General features: G+C 49.7%; 1 protein-coding gene across 1 annotated transcript in view; it reads left to right on the plus strand.

Moving 5' to 3' along the window:
• The window catches only part of ERGIC1 (endoplasmic reticulum-golgi intermediate compartment 1), a 103,932-nt gene that overhangs the window by 74,199 nt on the left and 3,425 nt on the right, over positions 1-26,308 (plus strand). The window contains exons 6-9 of the mRNA XM_063087017.1: positions 4,899-5,003; positions 9,616-9,676; positions 14,144-14,244; positions 16,476-16,598. Of these exons, the coding sequence (XP_062943087.1) occupies positions 4,899-5,003; positions 9,616-9,676; positions 14,144-14,244; positions 16,476-16,598 (390 nt within the window). The remainder of the gene's footprint in view (positions 1-4,898; positions 5,004-9,615; positions 9,677-14,143; positions 14,245-16,475; positions 16,599-26,308) is intronic.

Raw genomic sequence — 26,308 nt, forward strand, 5'->3', positions numbered from 1 at the left:
TCCTATGTATTTTATGCATTTAAAACATTTTAAGTATTTGAAACATAGCTGTCACCAGACTGGCAAAGGGGGGCGTCCATAGCACGAAAAACCATTAAAAACCTGAGGTCTCGAGAGTTTGAGGACTGATTTCTGGTGCACTCCATCACTTAGAAGTGGGGAGGTAAGGGGGATAACAAAAGGTGTCCGAAAGAGCGGTCAAACAGGCAGGAGGAAACAAGGGCTGGGGGGTGCCTGGAATCTAGAAAAGAACCAAAGAGGAGGGGTGCTGCTGCAAGACTGAGGAAGACGAGGCCAGGGTGGACCACCAGTCTGTGTGCTGCAGAGAACGATCTAGGGAAAGCTGGTGATGGGGAGAGAATGGGCGCTGCAGGAGCCACGTCCTTGGGAGGCAAAGAGGGAGGTGGATCCAGGCCACAAGCTGGGGGGTTGGCCTTGGAAAGGACAGAGGGCAGGGGTGTGGGCACAGTATCCATCGGCGGGTGGGACTGGGGGTAGGTCTTTGCTGTGCCTCCATACCCTCAACCTCTTGGGGAACTGCTGCTCACCCACAGGTCTGTTGATGTAGTCTCTTGGGGGAAGCCCTCCCTCCCCTTCTCCTGCCACCCAAGTACTCTCTCTCTCACGACCCTCATCACACTGCTGCTCATACCTGTTTCCTCCTCGAGGCTTATGTCTCTTGCTCCTCCCTCTGACTCATTCGCTTATACATCCATGCTACTGAGTGTCTGCTGTGTGCTTGGCACTGGAATGACGTGCAGAAAGAAACAGCTATCGTCCCTGCCCTTGGTACATCCATGCTGCTGAGTGTCTGCTGTATGCTTGGCACTGAGATTCTGTGCAGAAAGAAACAGCCATGGTCCCTGCCCTTGGTGGCACTCACAGTGTCTAATGGGGTAACAGCCCACAAACAGGCAAACACTCAAACAAGTAAATGCACGCTTGTGATAAAGCAGCAGCTGGGACAATGAAGGGGGTGCCTTGGTGGAGAATAAAGGATGAGGCCCCTGGGGCAGCCTGTCCAAGAGTGATGGTTGAAGATAAGCAAACATACACCTGTCAGTGGTTAGGGCCTCCCCTAGAGAAGTCTGATCACCTGGGCACCTGGGTTAAAAAAAAAATGTACCCTTTGGACAGTGGGCAATGAGAGACTATGTTTATTCAGGTCCACATGCCAGGCCACTGCACACACCCACCTCTTGGCAAACATGCCCAAGGCTGCAGTCTGCTCCCCTTACATGGGCCATATTGGGGCCCTGCTGGCTCTGGGTGAACTGGAACTTGCCCTTTGAGGTCAGACACACCCGTGGTCAAGGTCCTGGCTATGATGCTCACTGGTTGAGTGACTATGGGCAGTTTAGCTTCTGTGAGTCTCAGTTTCCCTATCTGTAAAATGGAGAGAATAATACTGACCTTGGGCTGGCTGGTTAGCTACGTTGGTTAAACTGTGGTGTTGTAACACCAAGGTCAAGGGTTTGGATCTCCATACTGCCAGCCGCAAAAAATAAAAAAATAAAAAAATAATAATACTGACCTCACAGGTTGTGAGACATGCTCAAATTAAAATATGTAAAGCACTGAATGCAGAAGTGACTGGATGAGCATCAACGCCCCTTTCCTGGCCTTCCTTGCCTCTCGTCGGTGGGAGGCATCCATGACCTCATCGGTTGGCAGCCACCATCACATCACCTGGATACAAGTGTGCTTATACAATGTACGTGGAGGACATCCAAGAAACGGGCTTCCTCTGGTCAGGGGAGGGCCAGGGATTCCATGAAAGGGTCACACCAGCCCTCGTGTCATGGCTACCCCTTGTGGGGTTCTTTCCACAACAATAGCTCTGAGGAGACTGAAGCACCAGAGATTAATAACCTGCTCAAGGTCACACAGCCAGGATTTGAACCCTCTTTATCCCAAGTCTGCTGCCAGTTGCTGCTTCTCCCAACATCCCGGTTACACGTGCTATACCCAATCATGCCTGTGTACTCCAGGTCACAGCCCAGGCCACCCTCTGCCCCCGACCCTCAGAGGGAGTGGAGACCCCCGCCACCCATTCTCCTCTACTGAAGGTTTGTGCCTTCAAGGAGCTGCCCGCTGAGGGGTGCTCAGACAAGGAAGCCAGCAGAGAGCGTGCTGTGATGACGAGCTGGTGCGGACCCGCACTCCATCATCCCCTGCCACCAGGCTGAGACTTGTTACAGGGCCTCCTTACCCACCCATCGGGAAGTAGGCCAGCAGCCAGATGTCAGCGTTTGTGTGTCTGAAGCTGCAGTGGCTGCCCCCACGTGAGACCACATGGCGACCTCGCTTAATCACCCCCGCACCAAGGAGGAGGGCAGGATGGGGTGGGGGGACTGGGGTCTGGCTCCAGCTATATGTTTTTAAAATCCACCGGAGACACTGACGTAGGTTCCTCAGTCACAGGCTCTAAAAGCGTCGTCTTTTCTTTCTTCAGCCCAGCGTGTGCTGGCATGAGTCAGCCACCTGTGATGGATCTGGTGTGGTGCGGGAGTGGGTTACTGAGTCACAGCCTCGCGGGGCCCGGCAGCGGGTGGCAGATGTTTGGGAGCCAGCCTTATTGACTCACCCAACTCTGGGAACATGAGGCCCAGGCCCCAAACCCAATTCTGGACTCTGCCCATGGCCCAATCCACAGGAGGCCCACGTCACTACATGCCGGTGACTATCAGCTTCTTATTCCTGGGGGTGGTAGGCAACAGGGACTTTGGTTCTGACTGTATCACATGAATGTTTTGTAATGAAAATGTATCCAGATATTATTTATATCAGTGAAAATAGAGTTTAAATATTTTTTTTAAATACAGGAGGTCTTTCCTCATGCTCCGCCTGTGTATGTGCTGTTTCCTCTTCTGGAAGGGCCCTTCTCTATTGGCTCTGATGACAAATGCTATAAACCTGACCACATAACAACTGCCCAATGCTTTGCACTCATCACCTCATTTAATCCTCCCAATAACCCTCTGTGGTTACTATCCCCATTTTGCTGATGGAGAAACTAAGGCACAGAGTAGTTACTGACCTTACCAGAGTCCCTCCAGCTCGAAAGTGGGGTTGTACTTGAACCCATGTGTAGAACTCAGAGCCACTGCTCTACCACGGGGTCCCTGAAGTGGGTACTGCTGTCCCTTGAGGTCTTGCCAAGGTGTCATTTCTGTTCCACCCCAGGCCCGATGGGTTATCCCTTTCTCCACTCTAGCCCACAGCACACTCAACTGTGGGCCCAAAGAGGCCGGGACCATGCCCTGTCCACTTGATACCTCCCACATCACTCCAGAACTCAGGCCCTGCTGAAGACAGCAGTACTCATGTTGAAGTCGTCAGCTTTGTGTTTGAAAAAGACATGCTTGCAAAAGCCACAGACATAGACTGCTGCATGCTAAATGACAAGCTGTCTTCCTTTGTTTGATGCAGTTTACTCAGTCTTCATTAGGCTGGAGTAAGATGAACCTTGAGTTTTTCAGTGTGGCATTTGGGGCCTTTAATAAGCAGCCCCACTCCCTCTTGTGCCTCTTTTTTTTCTGTTGCTGCCAAACCCCAGACCCCTCTCTTATTTGGGGCTCAATAATACCACACTCTTCTGGCTCCTTAGATGTGCCATGCACTGGGCAGTTTCTGGCTTCCACACTTGTTCATGCTATTCCCTCTGCCCAGACGCTATTCCCTGTCTTCCTGAGTAATGCAGTCTCAACTTCAGAGGCTTAGCACAAGGGTGTCCTTTCCCCTAGGAAGCCCTCCCTGAACATGCCTTGTACCCCCACCTGAGCCAGGGGTCCTCCCTGTGGCCTGCAAAATTTGCACATCCCTCTTAGGCCAGTGTGGATCACGCAGGGTCTCATTGTCTGTCCCAAGTCTATATCACAGCAGTCCAGGAGCTCTGCCGGGGCCGGGCTTTTGTCTGGGTCATTCTCCCCAACCTGGAACCTCCTGAAGGACTGGCTCCATGTGGCCATCAGCGGAGAGCTGCTGAGGTCGGTGGCATCCAGGCATCAACAGGACAGAGCAGCATGTCCAAAAGACAAAACTTGGCTCTTGACATGTGACCTTAGCAAGTTTCTTCACTGCTCTGAGCCTCAGTCTCCTTTTCTGTAAAATGGGAATTTTCAGGTGCCAAAGCCAAAGAATTAAATGTCATCTGTTCATTCAATAAATATTTACTGAACACCTGCTGACTGCCAGGGTCTGGAGAGTACAGCAGGGAACAAAACAGACAAAAATCCCTGCTGGCCTGGACCACACATTCTAGTGGGAGCAGACAGTGAGGACCAGATAAGTGTAGGATGGCAGGTGATGTTATGTGCTTTAGCATGTAAGGGGATGGGGGGCCAGGTGCTTCTTTGGACAGGTGGAGAGGGAGGGCCTCTCTAATGAGAGGATACCTGATCACGTGCCTGAGGGAAGTGAAGGAGAGCCCTGGGGAAAGGGGTTCCAGTAAGGGGGTGACAGGCACAAAGGCCCTGAGGTGGGCAGGCCAGCATGGCCAGATGTGTGTGAGCAGAGCAGAGAGTGTTAGGAGATGAGGCAGAGAGGTTGGGGCAGTTTGTGGCCCCTGGGCCACTAGGATGACGTGGGCTTCAACTCTGAGAGGACAGAAGCCTTGGAGGGTTCTGGGCAGAGGAATGACAGAATAAACACAGGGTTTACAAAGATTCTTCTGATCACTGTTGGGGAAAGGCTTTGGTTGGGGGGAGGGTGAACGCTGGGAGCCCCAGGGGAGGCTGCCCTCATTGTCCATCCAGAGAGGACCTTGGACCAGGGGACCAGGGGAGGCTTGAGGCGGAGTCAGACACTGGGTGTGTTTTGAAGGTGGAGCTGAGTTTCTGGCACCCCACCCTGTGGGATAGTCAACCAAACTCCTGAAACTTGTGTTTCTCTCCCAGGTCCCCGGCAACTTCCACGTGTCCACACATAGTGCCACAGCCCAGCCACAGAACCCGGACATGACACATGTCATCCACAAGCTCTCCTTTGGGGACACACTACAGGTGAGCAAGGGACACTCAAGGTGGTGGGGCCAGGGGTGGGTGTACAGGGGCTGTGTCACCCAGTGCCTACTCTGCTCCCTGGGCACAGGGAGAGGCCTTCCTGAGAGGTCACCCATTTGAGGCTGCACTTCATCAGGCACCTCCTCTTTATTGTTCCTTCTGCGTGCACGGCTGCAGCTTCCTTGGCACTGTCCTGTGCCCGGAACCTCAGGCTGAGACCTGGAGTCCGGGGAAAAAGAGACTCACCTTTAACTACCAAGTGTGCTAAGTGCCAGTGCTTTCTCTGCTAATGCAGCCTCCTAAGGTAGGTGGGAACATCCTGTTTTACAGACACCGAGGCCGGGCCCAGAGAAGCCATTTTTACAGGGTCCCCCAGCAGGTCTGTGTGACTCCACGGTCCAGCCCACTCCCCTTCACGGCCATCTCTGCCTTACTGCTCATTAAATAGGGATAATGCAGGAAATGGAGTATTTTGAGAAACCTTACTGTCTTCAAGAGGGCCACCTCTGGCAGGTCTGGCTGACAGTCTCCTACCCTGGCAGCAGCACCCGCAGGCTCTTTGCTTTAAACACACAGCAAAGGAACCAAACGGTTACCACCTATTCCCTGATGCTGCAGGCAGGTAGGCATTGATGTTGTCTCTCTTCTGCACTCCCCACAGCAGCCCGAAGGTAAATTCTATTACACCCTATCTTACAAAGAGGGAATCGAGGCTCAGAAGTAGGGTGTGATTGCTCCAGGCCACAGTGCTGCAATTAGGACGCTGGAGTCCTGACCCAAGCCTTGCTTGGCATGACTCCTGATTTCCTGACTGAGGATGCTTGGCAGGTGCCCTCCAGGCATGGCAATGTGCATGCAGGCCCACAAATACACACACATACACTGTTACAACACATGTGTGCACACACATCTGCTCAGACTTACACACTCTCTCATCAGATGCATACTCAAAGGTGTGCCCTGACATGTGTGCTCATGTTCACACCCTGAGACTCCTCCCTGAACATATACACACCACCCAGAGACATGCACAGACTTACCCAGGCTGGAACCTCTTCTGTATAGACTCATAAACGCTCATGGCTACGCTGCCTGTTCACACGTAGGACAACTCACAACAAGTGATACCTGATATGGGTTGAATGCTTTCTGTGTGCCAGGCACCATGCTTTACAAGCTCAGTCTTCTTTCAGCTTCTCAGCAGCCCAAGAGGTAGGTGTGTTATTGTCCCCACTTTACAGAGGAGGAATTTGAGGGAACCACACAGGGTACATCTGCCACGCAGCTGTGGCTATGCGTGCATGTTGTCGAGCACATTCACAATCACACTTCCTTTGTCTGCTCAATCCGCTTGCTTGTGCTTTCTTCTCCCCAGGCACTCTGTGCCCAGCCTGAGTAGCCCAGTTAACACCCTTCCATTCCTTTTGGGAATCCAAGAGGTTTTCTTCTTGGGCACAGACCTCAGAAACAGAGAAGGACCAGCCTCCCAGGATGCCATGGGCCAGACTTCCTGACCACACACCCAATGAGACACAGCCCACCTTGGGACCCTGGGCTCACCCATGCAGGCAAATGTACACAGGATCTGCCAGTCACACCCATCTCTCAACCTAAGGGACCGTCATGGGGAGGTTGGGAGGCTGGGTTCCCGAGCCTGCCTTTCTTCATTCAAATCACTTTTTTTTTTTTTTTTGCCAATATGGGGATCCGAACTGTGGGTTCAAATCTTGACTCCACCACTTGGACAAATTATTTATTCTTGGAAAATTACTTATTCTTTCTAAGCCTCAGTTATCTCATCTGTAAAATGGAGATGCCGGGCATGGAGTGAGTGGTCAGTGAGATTGGCTATTACCATTGTTGTTATCTGTGCCAGGCCCCGTAGGATAAAGCATGCTGCTGGCCCACAAAGGGCTCACACAGCTATGGAAGAGACAGACACCTGGGATGATCAATACCCCCATGCGACAGGGGCTGACACAACATGGGCAGTCAGTGGGGCTGAGGGCTGCGTTTGTACCCACTAACTCACCAAATCCTCAAAACAGCCCTGGAAAGTGGGCACTGTGAACCCCAGGGTGTAATTGGTGAAACAGGTACAGTCACTTGCCCAAGGTCACGCAGCTCATTAGTGGCACAACCAGAATTTGACCCCAGTCTTTGTACCACACCCTTCTACACAGGGGACTTCTGACACCTTTGGCCTGCAGAGCACTGTTTAATTTTCACGAAGACCCCCTGAAGGGTGTCAGATGGGATTTATTTTTTCTGATAAGGAACTGGATCAGAGAGATTCCATAATTTGTCCAAGGTCACACAGTTGGCAAGAAACCAGGTGTGTCTTGGCCCTGAGTCCTCCCTTACTGTGCCTTATATAGTCATGTATTCATCAGACCCTCTGGAAATTTTCTGCTCTTGCTGGACCCTGGGTTTACAGCAATGAATAAACAATACAGGATTCTCCCCTCAAGTGAAGATGAGATATAATGTAAATACACACAATAATATAGATCAAGGAGTGCTAAAGGCAAGAGAAGCACAGGATTCTGGACAATGATGTTAGGAAAGGGGAGTACCCCCACCCTGGGAAATCAGGCAGGGCTTCCCAGAGGAGGTGACCCTTAAGGTGCCATCTAAGCCAAGTCCTCAAGAGTAAGAAGAGTTTGGCCAGGCACTGGATAGGGAAATGGTTCCTGAGCAGGGGGTGTCTCAGATATCACCCTTTCCTAATACCCATTCCAATGACCATGCAACAGGTCATTTTTATATAAAAGACCCTTAAAATTGCTTTTAGCAAAATGGATCAGTAAATGTCTGTGACACCAGTATGACATTCTATACATGAGATGCCAGAGGCCCAGGGAAGAAGGGAGGGCTCCTCAGAGTCAGCTGACAGGGGAGCAGGGAGCTGGGGTTTATGTGGGGTGAGAAACCCGTGTTAGATTTAGGAAGGTGGAGACTTGACAGGTCAGGTTGGGGTCCCGTCTGCTGTGAGGAAGACAGCCCGTGAGGCAAGACTGGAGACAGGGAGGTGAGTGAAGGGCTGCAGCCCAGGCCAGGGAAGATGAGGGCCCAGGCCATGGCAAGTCAGAGGGGAGAAGAGGAGAGGAGGGGCAGATGAGGGAGGGGAAACAGTCTTGCACTGACACGTGTGGTGGCAAAACAGGACAGCAGCAGCCCTCCGCTCAGTCATTAGTGCGGTGGAAACTTGATTTTTTCTTAAATCTACAAAACTTGGCTGAGGGCCCATCCATTGCCTATACATTCATTCGTTTATTGAGTACCTACTATGTGCCAGGCCTTGTGAACATTGGTGAGAACAAGGGTGGTCCCTGCCCGTGTGGAGCTTCTAGTCTAGTGGGGAAGAGAGATGTTAATCAAATAATTGTACAAATAAATGTGAGATAAAACTGTGACATGTGAGAGTGGAAGGGAACATTCTAGCACTCTTGTCTCCATAACCACCACCCTTGTGGGTTAGAAATCAGGTCTTCAGACTGTCAGTCCCAAGGCAGTAAATGGACAGACTTCCCTTTCCTCTGGGCTTGTTGAGAGTGTGCAGTTCTATTTAGTGCCCCATAAACATCAGCTACCCGAGACTGGGATCAAGGATCAGGTTACCCACCTGCTGTCCACTGCTCCTGGAGCCTGTTCCCACCTACCTCTGTGATCTCCCCTCCTTCCCACACCTCACCCTGCTTCATCTCTGGGGCCATGTGGGCTTCTGCTCCTCAGTCTCCAGGCTCAGGCTTTTGTAAATGCTACATGTCCGATTAACTTCCTGCTTTCCTCCAGATCTTAATGTCAGTGTCACTTCCTCCAGGAAGGCCTCCAGAGTGTCTAGCTCAGTGGCCCCTGTTGACTGAACCTATGGTGGCATGCTCCATGTACCTTGTGCCTTGTCCTGCTGTATATGCTCCTTGAGGCTAACCTCTTTTCCCGTCATCCTCTGAGAAGAGGTGGGATGAGGCTTTTAGCCCCACTCTACAGCAGCCCCTGCTGGGGGGAAACAGCACAGCCAGCTGCCAAGAAGAGGGGTCTCTTCACAGACACAGTGGGAGGCCAGTGGCTCTAAGGCACCCCCACCTTGGGCTTTGCTAGGGGCCTTTCAGAGGGTTGTGGGGATCTCAGGAGGAGATCCAGGAGATCCCTCAGGGGACCCAGAATCCACCTTTAATTGAATTTTCTGCTTGGCTTAATGCTAAGAGTTCAGCCTTGGAGTCAGGCAGACCTGAATTCAGAGTTTGACTTAGCCAGCTGCAGGACACTAAGCAAGTACTGGTGCTTCTCCAAGCTTTGGTTTGCTTTTCTGTAAAATGAGCCCAACAATACATCATTAGCGGCATTAAATGAGATAACATGAAGTGGCCAGGACAGAATGGCACACAGTAGGTGCTCAAGATGGGAAGCAAGCTAATGTCTACTGTGTGCCAGGCCTGTGCTGTTTCTTCCTCCCCACAACTTCTCTACAAGACAAACCCTCCTGGATCCCCCATTTACACACGAGTAAGGTTGCTGGAGCAGGTGGCACCTGGCCGTTCTCCCACAGCCAGGGCCAGGCCTGGAGGTGTCAGCATCCTGGGCACTGTCCCCTCATTGTGCTTCTCCACAGGTCCAGAACGTTCACGGAGCTTTCAACGCTCTTGGGGGAGCAGACAGACTCACCTCCAACCGTACGTATCCCAGCTGGAAACAGCCTTCTGCTCCAAGTTTCCTGAAAAGGGGAGCTCAGAGGGAAAGGAATGCTTATCATACACTTGCTCCAAGGCAGGGAAGTTCATGCTCCATTCCCACAGCCAGCCTGTGAGGAAAGTGAAATTATTCCCATCTTATGGAGAAGGGAAGAAAAGCAACTTGTCACCAGGGAAGGTATGTGCCATCCCTTGGCACGTCATGTGCGCTCAGTGGATACCAGCTGTTGTTATTGCTGTTATCACCACTGCCACATCATTGTTTTTTGTTGAGATAATCACCTAAGATCCCATAGGAAGTGAGGGCAGGGCCAGAATCTATTCTGGCTCTAAGTCGCACTGTGAGAACAGGTCCATAGGTGGCCCAGTCAGGTCTGACCACGAAGGCACCTCCCCGACCCCTCCCATCAACAAAGCCTCCTCCTGCAGTCCTTTCCCTCAGCCCAGATTAAAGAGATGCCACATCTCCACAGGCAGGCAGAAGAGTGTTTTCATGTGTGCACACACATGCCCATGGGGCCCTGGGCATGTGCACAGAACAGGCCTGAGAAGCCTGTCTGCTCAAGCAGACCCCCCTCCTGCTGGATCCTACTGGGCAGGCTGCCTTGACTTTTCTTATTTCCTCACCTGAGCTCACCTTTTTTCACCCGTATGGCTTTGCTTATTATTTCCTATAATACATTTGCTCTCCCACAGTTGGGAATCCAAGCAAAAGAAAACATGCCTCCATGACCTGCCCTCTGACACAAATCCAACTTTTCATTTCACTTTGTCCCTGTGAAATCCTTGTCTGTGAGCAGAAGTCCGTTTGTTTTTCCAAGGCATAGTTAGCAATTTACCTTCTGATTTTTGTACTTGGCATTGTTATATAACCACATTTTTATACTTTCCAATTATAACAGAGGCACAGTTGCCCATCGTAGCTCTGCTGTGCTTTATTCAGGCATGGTCTTGTTAAAAATGTCCGTTGTCTCTAGTTTTTTACCATTACAGGAATGAGTCTGATATGCTTGCTTTACATTATCCAACTGCTTTCCAGCTGGGTGTGTGTCTGTTCATGCTGCCTCCAGCAATGGACGAGTGTACAGTAGTACCTCATTTCTGATGGATCGTGCCTCCTTGTTTTGATGCAAATGTCCGGTTGTAACAGAGATGGATGATTCTTCATACAGTGGCATAATCATTGTTCCTGTGTGAGGGTAGTGTGTTGTCCCAAGGTGGCCATTCACAAACACCTGCCACTAGGATGGACCCTCAGCTGCTTGACACTGGAAGAAGATCAAGCTAAGAAGGCCCCAGAATGTGAGAGCAGATAGACAGTATGGACGGGCTGGCTTAACTGGAGAGAAAAAAGTATTAGATCAAGCAGTAGACAGCCAGGAGTAGGGCTGGCTTTTATTTCCTCAGCTCCCAAGCTCAGTCCCCCCACTGGCCCTTTGCCTTCACAGGTCCCTCTGTGCCCAGATCTTCCAGTGGGGGCTGCTTCTTGTCATTCAGGTCTCAGTTCAAATGCCACCACCTCAGAGACACCCTCCCAGACCGCCATATCCAAAGTAATCCTCACTCCTAGTGACAAACCTATTTTTCTTCCTAGCACATCCCACTCTCTGAAATGTTCTTGTTCTTGGCTGTCACTCCAACTAGAACATAAGTTCCATGAACTTGGGGACTTGGCCTTGCCCACTGTTCTGTCCCCAGGACCCAGCCCAGTACCCAGGGTTTGGTAGGTGTATAATCAATGGTAAGAAGTGATAAGCGGTCACACCCTGGAGACCACTGTGGAAGAGCCCCTGCCACATGGTCGTGCGGTGTGGTGATGAGGACCCTGGACTCCACAGTCCCACTCTACCATTTCCCAGCCCTGTGGTCTGGGGAAAGTCATTTAATTCCTCTTAAGCCTCAGTTTCTGCATCCCTAAAGTGGGGAGAATCCTCCACCTTACAGCCTTGCCATGAGGATTAGTGAAATGCATGGAAGGGTTTAGAACACGGCCCAGAACACAGTGAGCACTCAATAAATGTTAGCCATTCTCCTCATCGCTGTCAACAGCTAACTTCAGGAACAAGACTCCCTAGAGCAGCATCTAAGGAGAACCTTTCTTATGTGGAATTGTGTCCTGAATTGTGTAACTGGTCCTGAATGGTGTAACTGGAATCAAAACAAACTTGCCATATATACATGGGCTACTGGTTTAAAAATGCAGATTCAGAGCCCCACGCCAGGGTTGGGGTAGGGACAAAACAAGACTGATCATGTATTGATGGTCGCTGAAGCTGGGAAGTGGGTACATGGGAGTTTGTTATATGGTTCCTTATTTTTCTTTATGTTTGAATTTTTCCATAATAAGATGTTTGGAGGGAAGGAGGGAGTGAGGTAATGGAGGGAGAGAACCTGAAGGGAATGTGGGCCTGCCTGGACCAAGTCAGAGCCAGTAGTCCCTAGGAGTGGTCAGCGAGCAAGGAATCCACATGGGTGTATTTAAGGACAGTGTCTGTAGTGGGCCTTTGGCAAATTGTATCAAACGCCTTAAAAATGGCCATTGACTCATAGAAGAGTAAGTGAAGGAAATAATTAGGGGATTGTACAAAGATCCAGGAAAGTCATATTCATTGGGTCATTGTTTATGTGTGAAAATGAGGAAGCGCATCAGTGTTCAGCCATAGGGGGTTGGTGAGTATGTCACACATGCCCACATCATGGGATGCATGCAGCTACTGACCATGATGTATCAGGCCGTCGCTGGCAGTCAGGCAGCAAACATTCATTGAGCACCTACTATGTGCCAGGCGCTGGGCTAGGTTCTGGTTCTAGGAGGTGAATGAAACAGACTGCAATGCTTACATTCTGTGTCTTGGGCCTGAGAAAATATTCATGACATTTAGATCTAAGGAAAAGGTACAGTATGATCCTGTTTTAGGAAAACATAAATATTTGTATAAACATGAGTTTGGAAGTTTATACATGAGAATGTGAATCACAGTTTTCTGAGTATGGTAGATTTATGGGTGATTTTTATTTTTTCCTGTGTGATCACCTATGTTTTGTATTCTAACAAAAATATTACAGGTGTGATTTTGGTAAGACATTCACTTCAAGTGTTTAACCTGGGGCAATGGGCATTAGCCCTGCCCTCAACCCGTTGAGTGGGATTCTCTAGGGATGAGGTCCAGGTGCCTGCCTTTTAATTCCAGGTGATTCCAGTGCTTCTGACATCTTAGAACTGTTGCAGTGTTGAACAGAGGGGTGTTAGGGTCTTCATGAACTTAGCTCTGAGGCCCCAGGGCTTTTCCCGGGTTTTCAGAGGAATGAACTCAAAACAATTCAGGAAGCACAGTCCTTTCCTTACTGAGACGTGGTGTGGGCAGGAAGAGGCAGGGCGGGGTGTGTGTCAGGGCCGTGAATACCGTCCACCTCCCCAGCCCTGTTACAGAAGATGTGTCCAAGCATTCAGGACTGACTCGACTATGAGACCAGGACTAGAACTCACAGGCCTAAATTTCTGTGTTGTTGTAGCTCTGTAGTCCCCAACCGAAGACTGTAGAAGGTTGGTGAGCTTCTCTTAGCATCCCAGAAGGCCCAGGAGAATTCATACCTTTCCTGGGTGATATTTGGCAGCTTTGGGCCAGCATTCAATCAGGCTTGTGTTTGATTCCAGTTACCTCATGCTTATCTGTAGCTGATTCATCTGTTCTTCCATTCATGCCTCTGTCCAGTCATCCTTCTATTCGTTCATTCATTCAGTAAGCATTTGCCACCGTCCACTCTGTACCAGGCCCTGTGCAGGGCTCTTGGGACACAGAGATGAGTAACCGCCATCCAGGAAGAAGTGATCTGCCATTAATTGAAAATGAGGAAAGAAATCAATCAATTCTTCATAGATGTACTTTTTCTGGTTGGTGGGCTCTTTTTACAACTGAAACTCAGCTTGTTTTCAGAGTAAAAATATTCAAACAATACCAGAGGGTGCACAATGAAATAGGATCTTTCCCTAATCCTGTCTTCCTCCCCAGAGGCTAAAGCTGCTCATAGTGTTTGGGTATCTGTCCAAATGGTTCTTCTATATATTTACACACAAGAGAAGGTATCTTCCCCTGCCCGCAATTTATGGAAACATGTTGTACATCCTGTCCGTAACTTGGTTCTTTTCACTTAACCATAACCCTTGGAAAGTAACCTCTCCCAGCATCTGCTGTTTAATGGTTGCCCTATTGATGGACATTGGGTTGTTGGCAGAATTTTAATATTCTATACAGTGCAGTAGTAAATATCCTGGCAGGTGGATGCTCTCAATTCCTGGTATTCAAGGGGAGAAAATAAAGAGGGGGTGTGAAAATGTGAATGAGCCCCTGACAATGCCAAGCAAGTTTACGATTGAAATGACATAGAAAGAGCTACCAGCCAGGCAATCTCCATCCCCCTCCTTCATTTTTCTGTGTATCCTTCCCACAGCCCTTGCCTCCCACGACTACATCTTGAAGATCGTGCCCACGGTTTACGAGGACAAGAGTGGCAAGCAGCGGTACTCCTACCAGTACACAGTGGCCAACAAGGTGCGTGAGCAGTAGCTGGGCCAACCTGTGTGCAACTGTGCCCTCTGCTGGCAGACAGCAGAGGTGACAAGTGGCTGCGCCCGTGAGATTTGTGCTGCTTCCTTTCAGGAGGACTTACGGATGGGTAAAGAAGACCTGTCAAAGTGGTGGTCACAGAGTCAAGGGGAGAAAATCAACTGGGATATAGAAAATCAACTATATCAACATATAGATATATATGTTTGAGAAGGCAGGCGGCCTCCCCCAGGGCTGCAAACATCTCAACAGCTCTGTATTTGGTCCCAGTCCTTCAGACTCAGAACCCTGATTGGTCTGCACACAACAGATGCTCCTGCTCTTGGGGCACAAGCACTTTATCCAAAATCATGAGGCTGGTGAATCACACCAGTATGGCTATTCGTTAACAACTGTTGATTATGAGAGATGTCCTAGGACCCCAACACTCAAAGTCATGGGGAAGTAGGCAGGCCTCAGTGGGAAGCAGAGCATGGTCAGAGTCAGCAGAACAGGATGACCAACAGTTAGCGGTGTCAGACTGAGGCAGCCTCAGGCTTCTCTGGAGATGCCCCTGCCAATGGGACATGAATTCTTGAAACCTACTGATTGAGATTCTGCCACAGATGCTGATGGGTGGGTTTTTTCCATCAGGGCCTGAGCAGACAGAGCATGGGTTCTGGACCACACTTCTAGTTCAAATCCCAGCTCAGTCACTCACTAGCTATGGACCTGGGACACGTCAAGTAACCACTGTGTGCCTTGGTTTACTCACTTGTAAAATGGGAATGGTATCCACTTCATAAGATTGCTGTCAAATGAGGCAATGTTTTCAAAAATGCTTAGCCTACAAAGAAGACTTTGGGTAAATGATACTGCTGCTATTTTTCACTCTTTTTCTCTGTCCCTCAGCTCTGGGCTCTGACCCAGACAGTCACCCTGCGCCATCAGCTCTCCCTAGAGAAAGCTGATCTTTCTTTGCTCAAGGCTTCCTCCCTCAAGACTTTGGCAAGGGCCCAGTGGCAAGAGGAGCTTGCTCAGCAATCTCTGTGGCTTTGGCTCCAGACTGCCCTGTGAGCAGGCAGCAACAATCCAGCAGGAAGGAGGTCAGGCCTCAGTGTTATCCTGGAAGTAGCCAGAAATGCTCGGGTCTAGCATTTGGGATTGGGGTACCACGGTGGTTCAGTTTGGTCTCCAGTTTCGTAGTCCAGTGAGACTAGCTCAGAGATTTTTAGCACCCCAAAGTGACCAAACTGGAGAGGTTTCATGAGTCATCATTGCAGATCCCTAAGTGTTTTTAGATGGAGAAACTGAGGCCCTGTGGGAGCAAGGGACTGGCCCAAGGACACACTGTTAAATCAGCCCTTAGTGTCCTTTTAGTTCCTGCTGTGTACATTCTGAGGAAAGTGTATGGCAGGGCTGGACCCTCTGGCTTTCCAGTTCTGTGTTCTTGCCCCCTTTGAAGACGATAGCTCACTCCCACATACTCAAAATTGGTACAGCCACTCTGGAGAAAGATACACTAACCCTTGACTCCAATCAGGGGACTTGTGAGTGAATGATTTTACACACACACAGCCATCGGGACTCCTGCTTATCTGTCATGTGGCTCAGAATGTCTCCTTGGGAAGTCTTCCAGATTCCCCAGGGGAGAATTGGTCATTCGTTCACGGCCCCCTCAGTACTCCATGTCTCTGTCTCACACACATAATGTTGCAGTGTTAGGAATATTTTTTTATCTGCCACCTTCTCCAAGCTGTGACCCCCTCTGGGAATGGGGCAGGGCTTGCTCACCTCAGAGACCCCAGCAGCCAGTACAGCAGAGGTGATCAGCAGACCATTGTTGAATAAATGAGTGGCTTTTGCATGGCCCAGCAGTTGAGGGGGGAGATAGGCCTTTACTCAGACTGAGCCAAAAATCACACTTTTCCTTTTACATCTCTGCTTTCAGATTCATATTTCAATTCTGGTGCAGCTTCCAGCTCACACAGTCAATTTCCAAACAGCTGGAAGGGTCATAAATGCCCCCAGCAGCGTGGCTTATCCAGATGCGGATGGCAGAGTTTAGGGCCTCTGGGGAAAGGGTGTGAGATGAGGGTCCGGTGGAGTCTGGCTCCCTGGGGGAGAGAGCCCTCTCTGGAGGGTTGCCAGGGGGACTCTCTGCAATCCAGCTCCCACCCACCTTGAGACACAGTTTGTGCTTCTGATTCTCATGCCCCCTCCCTTCCTCTGCCCAGGAGTACGTCGCCTACAGCCACACGGGCCGCATCATCCCTGCCATCTGGTTCCGCTACGATCTCAGCCCCATCACGGTCAAGTACACAGAGAGACGGCAGCCGCTATACAGGTTTATCACGACGGTGAGTGGCCCAGGGCTTGGGGCTTGGGCCAGCCACCATGTGCCTGCTGTGGGCTCCCTTCTCTTGGCATCCCTCCCCTATTCTCCCCAAATCAGGACAAAGCCTGCAGGGGTAGGGGCTAAGGCAGAACACAGGAGTCTTTGACCTCCAGGATGCTGAGAAATGTTGTCAGAAACACATCAGTACCATGACAGAAAATACTTTGCAGGGGGAATGCCACTAAATTCATTTAATTCCTGCAGGAAATCTCTGTATGGTTCCACTAGATGTTTATGATTTTTAACAGTTTTTTAAAATTTTTATGGAAACTACTCTTAGCAGGGTTTATCCTTTTCTGTGTAAATTTTACAGTGAAGATTTAACTCATTTTTTTTTCCATGATCAGTTCTCAATTATAGCTGCTGATATTGTCAGGGTTTTTCTTTTTTCCTTCCTGCCTGTTCTCTTTTCTCTTTCTTGCCATTGTCTCTACCACATCCAGTTTTTTCTGGGGCAGCTTCAAGTGGATATCAGTTTTCTTTTATGCTGATTATTTCTATCAAGTATACTGTTTTCTGGCCTCTCATTCAAAATGTTCTTGGAGTCAGAACAGAAGGGTCAGAGTGCCCTGTTTCAGCCAAGAAGCTCAGGAGATGTTCAGTAAGCCAGAGTCAGGTGAGGTGGAAGAGATGGGGTGATTATCCCTACCTCACAGATTTGGAAACTGAGGCCAAAAGAGAAATAAAGCATTGAAAGGCCCTTATGCTTTTATACCTCTTTATACTTTTAATAATGGTTTTAAGACTGGCCAGTTTCCTCAGTTGGTTAGTGTGGTGTTGGTAACACCTCGGTCAAGGGTTTGGATCCCCATACTTGCCAGCTGCCAAAATAATAATAATAAGAAGAAGAAGAATGTTTTCACATCACGAGTATAGTCCTGGCTCTTTCATTTCCTGCTGTGACTAGGTCTGTATTAGTCAGTACTCTGTTACAGAAGAGACAGAACCACACCTCAAGCTGGCTTGAGGGGTAAGTAAACTTCAAGCATGGCTGGATCCAGACACAAATGTTGTCAGGAATAGATCTTTCACCATCATTTGATCTGTTTTCCTTTGTACTGGCTTTATTTGCAATAGAATTTCCCAGTAGAAATAGCCTCTTTCTCGGTAATTTGATCCCAACTCCTAGATAGGATAATGTTCTCATTTGCCCATCTCAGGTCCCATGTCATCCTTGTGGCTTGGGGAATGGAGTGCTCTGGTTGGCTAGGCCTAGGTCTTGTGCCCCCTGTGGAGCCAACCCCACCCAGACCACAAGGACAAAGATTGTGAGGCATGAGTTTCCTCAAGAGGAAAATCAGGGGCCAGTTACTAGAAGAGGGAGGAGAGGATGCTGGGAGGCACAGTGCTCACATGTCTGTGACAAGGCCTCTGTCTTCTAATCTATGACAGTCCCTGCTGCTGCTCCCTCCCAGAGCCTTGGGGGATGCAAAGGAGATTGTGAAAGGGGACACACTTTGCAGACATGAAAAGCCAGGTGTATGCAAAGCGTGCCATAAGTCTGGTCTTATGCGAGCCTCAGAACAGCTTCTTGCTGTTCTCTTTATATAAAAACTGGAAACTTCTGTTTCTGTTCGACAGATAGGAGTAATGTTCAGAATTTAAATATAAAGAACCCCTATAAGTCAATAAGAAAAAAGTGAAACAACCAAAAAGAAAAATGGGCACACTGTAGGTGAATAGATGCTCAAATTTACTAGAAATTGGAGAAATGAGATTCTAAACAAGACCCTTGGTTAGAATGTGGTATTGTAACTCCAAGGTCAATGGTTTGGATCCCTGTACCAGCCAGCCACCAAACAAACAAATAAACAAAAAACCAACGAGACACAATTCAATACTATCAGACTGGCAGAAATTAAAAACCTACCATTAGGAAGATTGGGAGGATGTGAAGCTGTGGGGACCCACGTATACTACTGGTGCACAGGTAAATTGGTACAGCCACTGTGGAGGGAAATGCACAACCCCTTTAAACCCCAAATCAGGGGATTTGTGAGCAAATAATCTTACCCAAGACCCCATGAGGTGGCACACCCCTGGTGGGTCTTGGTGCTGATTCTCACTCCAATTCTCCTGCTGCATTCTCAGAATAAGCCAGACACTAAGACACAAGCAGGTGCCCCAGTGCCTCCATGCAGGTGTGGTCTGCTCCTCAGAGGCCCTCGGGTCTGTGGCACTAACAGTAGTAGAGAAACCTTCCTACACCCACATCTCACTGTAGGATTGAGAAGGCTCTTCCAGGTCTCCCTTCCCGTTTGCTCCTGTATGGAAACCAGCTGAGACTCTGGGCATTGAAATCACTTGGCAAATGGCTGAGAAGTGAAACGACTTGATTTACGCATTTAACATTTGCTAGAATTTGACCACGTGCCAGGCCCTGTGCTGAATATTCCAGGATAGCTGAATCATACACGATCTCTGCCCTCAAGGAGCTCCCAGCAGGTGAGGAAGACAGGTGAGCACACAGAGCATTGCAGTACTGTACAACAGGGTGCTAATGGAGGTGTGCATGGCAGTGGCAAAGGACACTGTCCCATCTGTTTGGAAAGGCCCAAGAAGGAAACCCTGAGATGGGTCTTGAAAGGTGAGGAGAAAGGGTCCAAAGAAAGGGAATAGTATGTGCAGAGATGCCCCACATAGCACGTCTTGTGAAGGTTATGCGGCCGCCTTCTACAGAAGGACTCCCTGTCAGGTCAAGGCGAGCCATTGGCCTTCTGAGAGCCGGAGGTTCCAAGAAGCCACAGGGGAAGCCCCTTCCTTCATCACCCAGAGACCGAACGCTTCCATGACTCCTTTTCCTTTTCCTCATCCCTTTCGCCACCAGCCTGTCTCCATCTCTGCCCTGTCCACCTCTACTCAAGTGTGGGCCAGTGAAGTCCCAGGCCTATGGGCCATGCTGCTGCAGGGAACTCCTGCATTGTTGTCCCGGAGGTTTCTCTGAAGGCCCACATCACCATCTTGGTTTCCGCAGCAACCGCGGGGTCAGCTCCAAGTGAGCCCGCCGGCTGTCCCTAGCAGATGGCGTCATTGTGGAGCTTCAAAGGCCCTTGTCACAGGGCAGCAGATGTGGGGATGACGCTCACACTCAGACACACACATACACATACAGCACAAAGATCCCCGGGAGGGCGGGCTGGGGCCGGGACGGAAGTGGAGGCACCTGCTGTGGCTTCTCTTTCTCTCTTTTTAAAAATCAAACACTTGCGTGCAAAGCCCCCTAACCCCAAATGGGGGCCTCTGCAAATAGCTCCTTGGAGGGACTGCTGATGAAGAGGGGGCTTAGGCCAGGATGTCGTCATTTGGCGGCTGCAGGGCTGGGGAGGCAGCTGTGGGTGGGCTGGAGGGAGGGGTGGGTGGGGCCTCCCAGAAGCATTTCCAAGTATCAAGTACCCGGCTTATTCTGGGTTGCCTCTCCAGGGTCTCATTGTCTGGAAAGGACTTGTTTATCCCCAGTCTGAGCAGTTCCTCCTCCTGGAAGCCTTCAACCAGGCTGCCAGGAGTTCTTCTCTCTGGGCTCCCAGAGCACCTTGCTCAGACCTGCACTTTGTGCTATACCAGAAAATTCCATCACCAAGGGAATAAACAGATTGTATTTGACAACATGCAAATAATCCCCTTCAAAGTGCTCTCCTCCTACACACACACGTTTGTCCCCTGCCCCTGCCACGTTCTGAAACTCCTTTTTGAGAGTGGGATGTGGTGACAGATCTCTTTCCTGGCATGGTTTATTTTATTTTGGGGGAGCAGCCAGAAGTCACAAAGTGTCAAATTGTGGGTCAGTATGGCTGCGACAGTTTTTGCCCACTAAAAAGTAGTGAATGGCAATGACATGCTCCCACTGAATGCAACTCAAAACCTGTTATTCTTGAAGAGCTGTGCAGCCCATTTAACTCAAGTGGCGCTCAGGGCCCTTGGCCAAGGCTTAACCTAGGAATGAAGGAAGGTTGCTATAGGAAGGCCCACCCTCTAGTGATCCTCTCTGCCACCCTCCCACACACTTTCCTTACCTGTGAAATAATCCCCCAAACTTTAGATTGCATTTCATAGTTGCCAGGTCTGATTTATCTCTGTGTCCCCAGCATCCAGCCTGGCCTGGACATCAGTGCTCAGAAATGTATAAGGAATAGCTGCTTAAAGAAGTGATCATATAGCTACCCCTCTTAAGCACGTACTATGTGCCAGGTGATTTTACAATTATTTTTTTAACTTTCCCAGCAACCCTCCAAAGTAGATGATATTGATCCTGTTTTATATATGAATTAAACTGAGGCTCAGAGAGATGAAGAAACTCATCCAAGATCACATAGCCAGTAAATGGCAAGGCTGGGGTTTGATCCCATTGCCTGCCTCTGCAACATCCTCTACCCACAACCCTGGCCTGGGAGCCTCCGTCTTCCAAAACAAGGGCTGTCAGTGGTATTGCAGCAACAGAGCCCCTGGAAGTCATGGAGGTCATGGTAGGATACCAGGATCATTTGATCCAGTGATGTCCACCCTGGGAATCAGGAAGAAATATTATAGCAGGAAACAAGGCGATATTGTGAACATGCTTGGTCAAATCACAGCTACACACGTAAACCATAGAAACAAGCAAACTGTCCATCTAAGTTTGGTTGGCTGATAGTCTGCAAGTTTTCCTGCCTATATCTGATTACCTCTTATTCATCGGTTTGGGCTTCTGCAAGCATTTGCCAGACACAAAAGGCAGCAAGTGATAGGGGCAGGCGAGGTGGGGGGTGGGGGTGCGGGTGTTAACAGCTGACAGGAGACAAACTTAAAACCAAGGTTTTACAGATGAAGGTCTTACGAGTTGGGAAAAGACCACCTTGCCATTAGAGTGGGGGGACAGCCTTCAGATCCTGCTGTGGGTAGCCTCAGTTCTGTCCTCTCTGCCCCCACCTACCCTACTCAGACTTCACTCAGTGCCTCTCTCTTCCTCAGACCATGAGCTCTAGGGAGGCTGGGTCTTAGTCATCTCTGTTCGCCAGACCTGGTACAGCAAAGGCAGATTAAAAAAAAAAAAAAAAAAAATAGGTGTTAAACACTGAACTGACAGATGTGTGAAACACTGAACTAACAGATGGAAGGGTGTACACCTTGGTCCCACCGCCCCCCCCCCCCCAATGATTTCTATTATCTGAGGAACAGAACAGAGCCCAAATTTGGAGCTGAGTGATTCAGGTCTGGAAATGTGCAAAAAACTTCACTTTAGATCTTTCTGGGATGTTTGAACTAAACTAACTCTTTAAGAAGGTTATGTACCGGGGACAGATTTATCCAACTGGGTCTGAACACAAAGATCGAGTTCCTGGTGCTTGCTTTTTGAAGGCAGGTTCTGAGGCATAAAAGGTCTATAAGACAGAGTGGGCTGCATTTTACAAACTAGGCTTATTTTCACAGGTGCACAGCTTCTTCATAAACTTTGCTGATGGGGACTCCTTATTTCAGGATATTTTATATGTAAACCTTAACAGAATTGAGAAAACAAATGCTGTGCATAAAAGCTGTCCATACACAAAGAGAGAATAAAGGGAGCCTTCAGGTTGAGAATGAAGCAAGGTGGTCCAACAGAAAAAGCAGACCCCGTGCAGCCTCCCAAGCCCGGATTCTAGCGACCCTCGCTTACTTGGTAGCTGGTGACTTTGGATGAGTCATTCTCTCTCTGAGCCTGTTTCCTCATCAGTGAAATGTGGGTCACCTATCAGTTGCAAAGACTGAATGAGAAGGCAGAAGAAAGTGCCTTCTCAGGCCCAGCACACAGTAGGTGGTTAACCAAGGTGGTAGATTTACAGGGGTGCGTTGGTGGGTATTTTGCAGGTATAGGCACTGTGAAAATGGCAAGGAGAGGACCCCATTCTCTTCCAGGCTCCTAGGCTAGGGGGTGATGGTGGGGGGTCTGGCAGACAGGACACAACTGGGTGGAGACCACCACACCCTCTCCTCCCCCAGTCCCAGCCTTCCCTGGGCCCAGTCATCTGCTTTCCTTCCACAGCAGCCCCCACCTCTGCCTTGGAGACTCTGGTGTTCTCATCCGTGGCTCCAGCCTGTCTGCCGCCTGTGGCAGCATCTGATGGGACTCCAATTCATTATTTATTTCCTCATACCATGTGCCTTTGCCACAAGCTTTTAAAGCAATGCTGCCTGGATGAGGAAAGGGAATGACCAGTCCCTGGGCACTTATGGTACCGTAGGCAGCTGGGCAGCTGTCATCCCAGTCCTCACAACGGGCCCCATTTTATAGATGGGAGAAACTGAGGCTCAGAGAGGTAAACTATCTTTCCCAGCCAGTGCCCCAGCACTGGGATTCGACCTCAGGAATGTTTACTGCAGAGCGCAGTCTTCCCTCCCCACGGCAGTGTGTGCTGTGCTGCTTCATTGCACAGTACAGAAACGTAAATGGTGGGCAGGGGAGGGGCTGGTGGAAAAACAGGAATTCAGCTCTCCAGCCAGTGTGGAGGAACACTCCCTTTCCATATTATAAGGAATTGAGAGCATGATTAAAATGTAAGGGAAACACACACACACCCGTTTTAAAGGTAGAGAAGCTGACTTCATTTGAGTCATAATAGGGAAGCTGGAAGGAGCCTGGGGAGGAGGGAGGACATCGCTGGGTAAGAACAAAGGGGCATTACTGATGCCTTTTTTTTTTTTTTTTTTTAAATTTAAAAAGATGACTGGTAAGGGGATCTTAACCCTTGACTTGGTGTGGTCAGCACCACACTCTCCCAAGTGAGCTAACCAGCCATCCCTATATAGGGATCTGAACCCGTGGCCTTGGTGTTATCAGCACCACACTCTCCCAAGTGAGCCATGGGCCGGCCCTCAATATTGATGACTTCTGGTGAACGCAAATGCATATGCTTCCCTCAGACTCACTGGGGCCTGGATATCAAATTGCCCTTGTTTTTATTTCCAGAGCTGTAGCTGCTGACCAGGGTAGGGTCACATGTGCTGGCTGTGATGGCCATTCCTGGTTCAGTGACACTGCTCCCTCAGCCCCCACAAGGAAGACCCCCCCCATGCCAGGTTGTCCCCCTGCCTTGGGGCCTGATCAGGAGATACAGCAGCATGGCAGTGGTGAGGACCAAGGGAACAGGCATTTGAGTGTGTGTGTGTGCCACTGATGCTCTCATTCAATGCCACAGCAGTCCTAAGAGGTGAGGAGCAGTCTTCCCATGTTTAAAAGTAAGGAAACTGAGGCACAGGGAGCTAGGGTAGCACAGGGCACATGGGTAGGAGGGGTCCAAACCAGCTTCTGCCAGACTCCAAAGCCCAAGCTTTCTCCATGTCGTCCCGGTGCCTCCTGGACCCCAGGCTGGACTTCCCAAATCCAGGGTCTTGAAGGTGCTGGTGATTGAGTGAGTGAGGGAGGGGTGCCTCCTGCCTGCCCCATCTTGAGTCTCTTCTTCCGTGCCCACCTTTCATCAGCACTGCCTACTTACCCCCAGCTCCTGGCCGACACCCCTATGAGTGCATCACCTTTGCCCTTGCCCTGGGCATGATGTTCTCCTGCTCCCTTCCTGAGTGAGTCATTCTTTCTCATTCATTCACTCACGCCTTATTCAACAAACATGTATTGAGCAGCTACTGTGTATCAGTTACTATTGCTATTTTCTCTCCCTTGGGCATTCAGGAAAATGAGAGTTTAAGCAATGGGGTTGACGTGGGCATTGGTGAGATACCAGGAGCTCCTTGACTGGCTGAAGAATGGAAACAACCTCTGGCCTAAGGGGCTTTGCTCCAGAGGGGTGTTCTTCATCCAAGACACTTCTTGGTGCTCACCTAAGAAAATACTCTGTCTGGGCCTCAGTCACCTCATCTGTTGAATCAGTTGATGTATGACTTCAGAGGGCCCTTGGAATGCCTGGGCCCTGGACAACTACAAAGAATCTGCCTGTGAATTGACTTGTCCTCTGCTTAAAGTGCCAGGTAGAAGAATGGAAATTGAGACCCAAAGTCCTGCCCTGGGGAATAAGTGATATTTGACCCATTTTTCTGATTAAAGTGAGTCTCAGGCAGGTTTAGAAAATCCCAGATCTTAGCAACAAAGTTGGAGCCCTCCAGTCAACTGAAAAATGATATTAGGTGTCATTCACTGAGCACCTACTAAGTGCTAGGTGCTCCAGAATTGTTTTCTGCAGTATGACCATCGGCAAGGTAGGAGTGGTTCTCCCATTCTGTAGATGAAGAAACTGAGGCCCAAAAAGTCTTGCCCATACACCAAGGTCAAGGGTTTGGATCCCCATACTGGCCAGCCACAAAAAAAAAAAGAAAAAAAGAAAAGAAAGACTGTCCCCAACTCCCCAGTCCTCACCTTACATACTCCCTCACCACGTACAGCAAGGAGGTGCAAGCCCCCAGAGAGGCCTGGTTCTCCTGGCTCTTCTGCATGAAGAGTGGCAGGCTGTGGGAATTAAGGGTCATGAGCCTGATTCGCTTTATTTTCATCTGTTTTCATCTTAGGCTTCGTTCCCACAGGGTCAGAGAGATGCCCAGTTACCACCCTCCTTTTGCAGCAGCCTCTCTGACCCTCTCCTCAGCCTGTTCTTAAGATCCGCTCAGCATCTCCTCCAGCCTCATAACATTTGCTGTTGCTTCATTTCTTCCCCCACATCATCCAAAGGAATCATAAATGTGGCGAAGCCTGTTATCTTGCCACCACCAGTGTAGGGCCTGGACCCAAAGACAGATGTATCACCTGGTACAGCCTTGTAGCTACATTTCCCTGTGTTTTAGACATAGCAATGGTGACCTTCTCAGGACAGGATGGCCACAACTGACCACTTCCCTGGGTGAGTCCAGGTGTGGTAACACCCTGGTGCTACAGGTTTCTGTGTCCTCTCCTATGTCAAAATCCAGGGAGCTCCATGGCTCGGAAGACCCCCAGGAACTACCTCCTCATGACCCTGCCTCATCTCACACCAGTCATCACCTATGATATGAGCATGGCAGGGAGGCCCTAGCAGGTGAAAGATAAAATAATGACAGCAGGGGGGTGTGGCAGAATGGGGCAGGCTGCTAGAATTTTCTCAGCTTTGAGAAGCCTCTCTGGAATGTGCCAGTATTTCCCCTCCCTACACCTCAGCTGACCAGTGACCAGACCCTTCAAGAGATACAGGATAATAGGAGCACATTCCTGAGCTGAGTGATGTCAGTAGATACATGAGGGAGCTCACCACAGGGTCCTCCCTTAACCTTAAGGCTGACGGCAACTCACTCTGACTGGGCCAGTTGCTTAGCAGCTTCTATGCTCCCAGGGCCTCAGTTTCCCCACAGGCTATGTGATTTCTTGTGTACCTCAGTGCATGTGTTGTCTCCCTCTGCCCTGGGCCTTCCCAGTGAAAGGAGGCTTCAGACTGGGTGCCAGGTGTATATGAGTCATAGGCACTTGGGTTCCAAATTGTGAGGAGATGGGATGTGTGTGGGGGAGAGGGGGTTATTTTTTATTTTTTGTACCATTGCTCTTAAGTCACATTTTCCTGTCCTCTGATCCAAGCTCTAAAAGCATTTTGTGGTATAAAATCTCCCATCATCTGATCCACTCTACCAAAATAAACCAGCTCCCCTGCCGTCATTTCCCTGAAAAGTATCCCTGCGTCATGCTCTGAGGCTGGCAGGGAGAGGCCTTGCCCGCTTAAAACACTTCATAATAATCCCCCCAGCGCCCCC

This window comes from Cynocephalus volans, chromosome 2 (assembly GCF_027409185.1).
Source record: "Cynocephalus volans isolate mCynVol1 chromosome 2, mCynVol1.pri, whole genome shotgun sequence".
NCBI classification, from domain to species: Eukaryota; Metazoa; Chordata; class Mammalia; order Dermoptera; family Cynocephalidae; genus Cynocephalus; species Cynocephalus volans.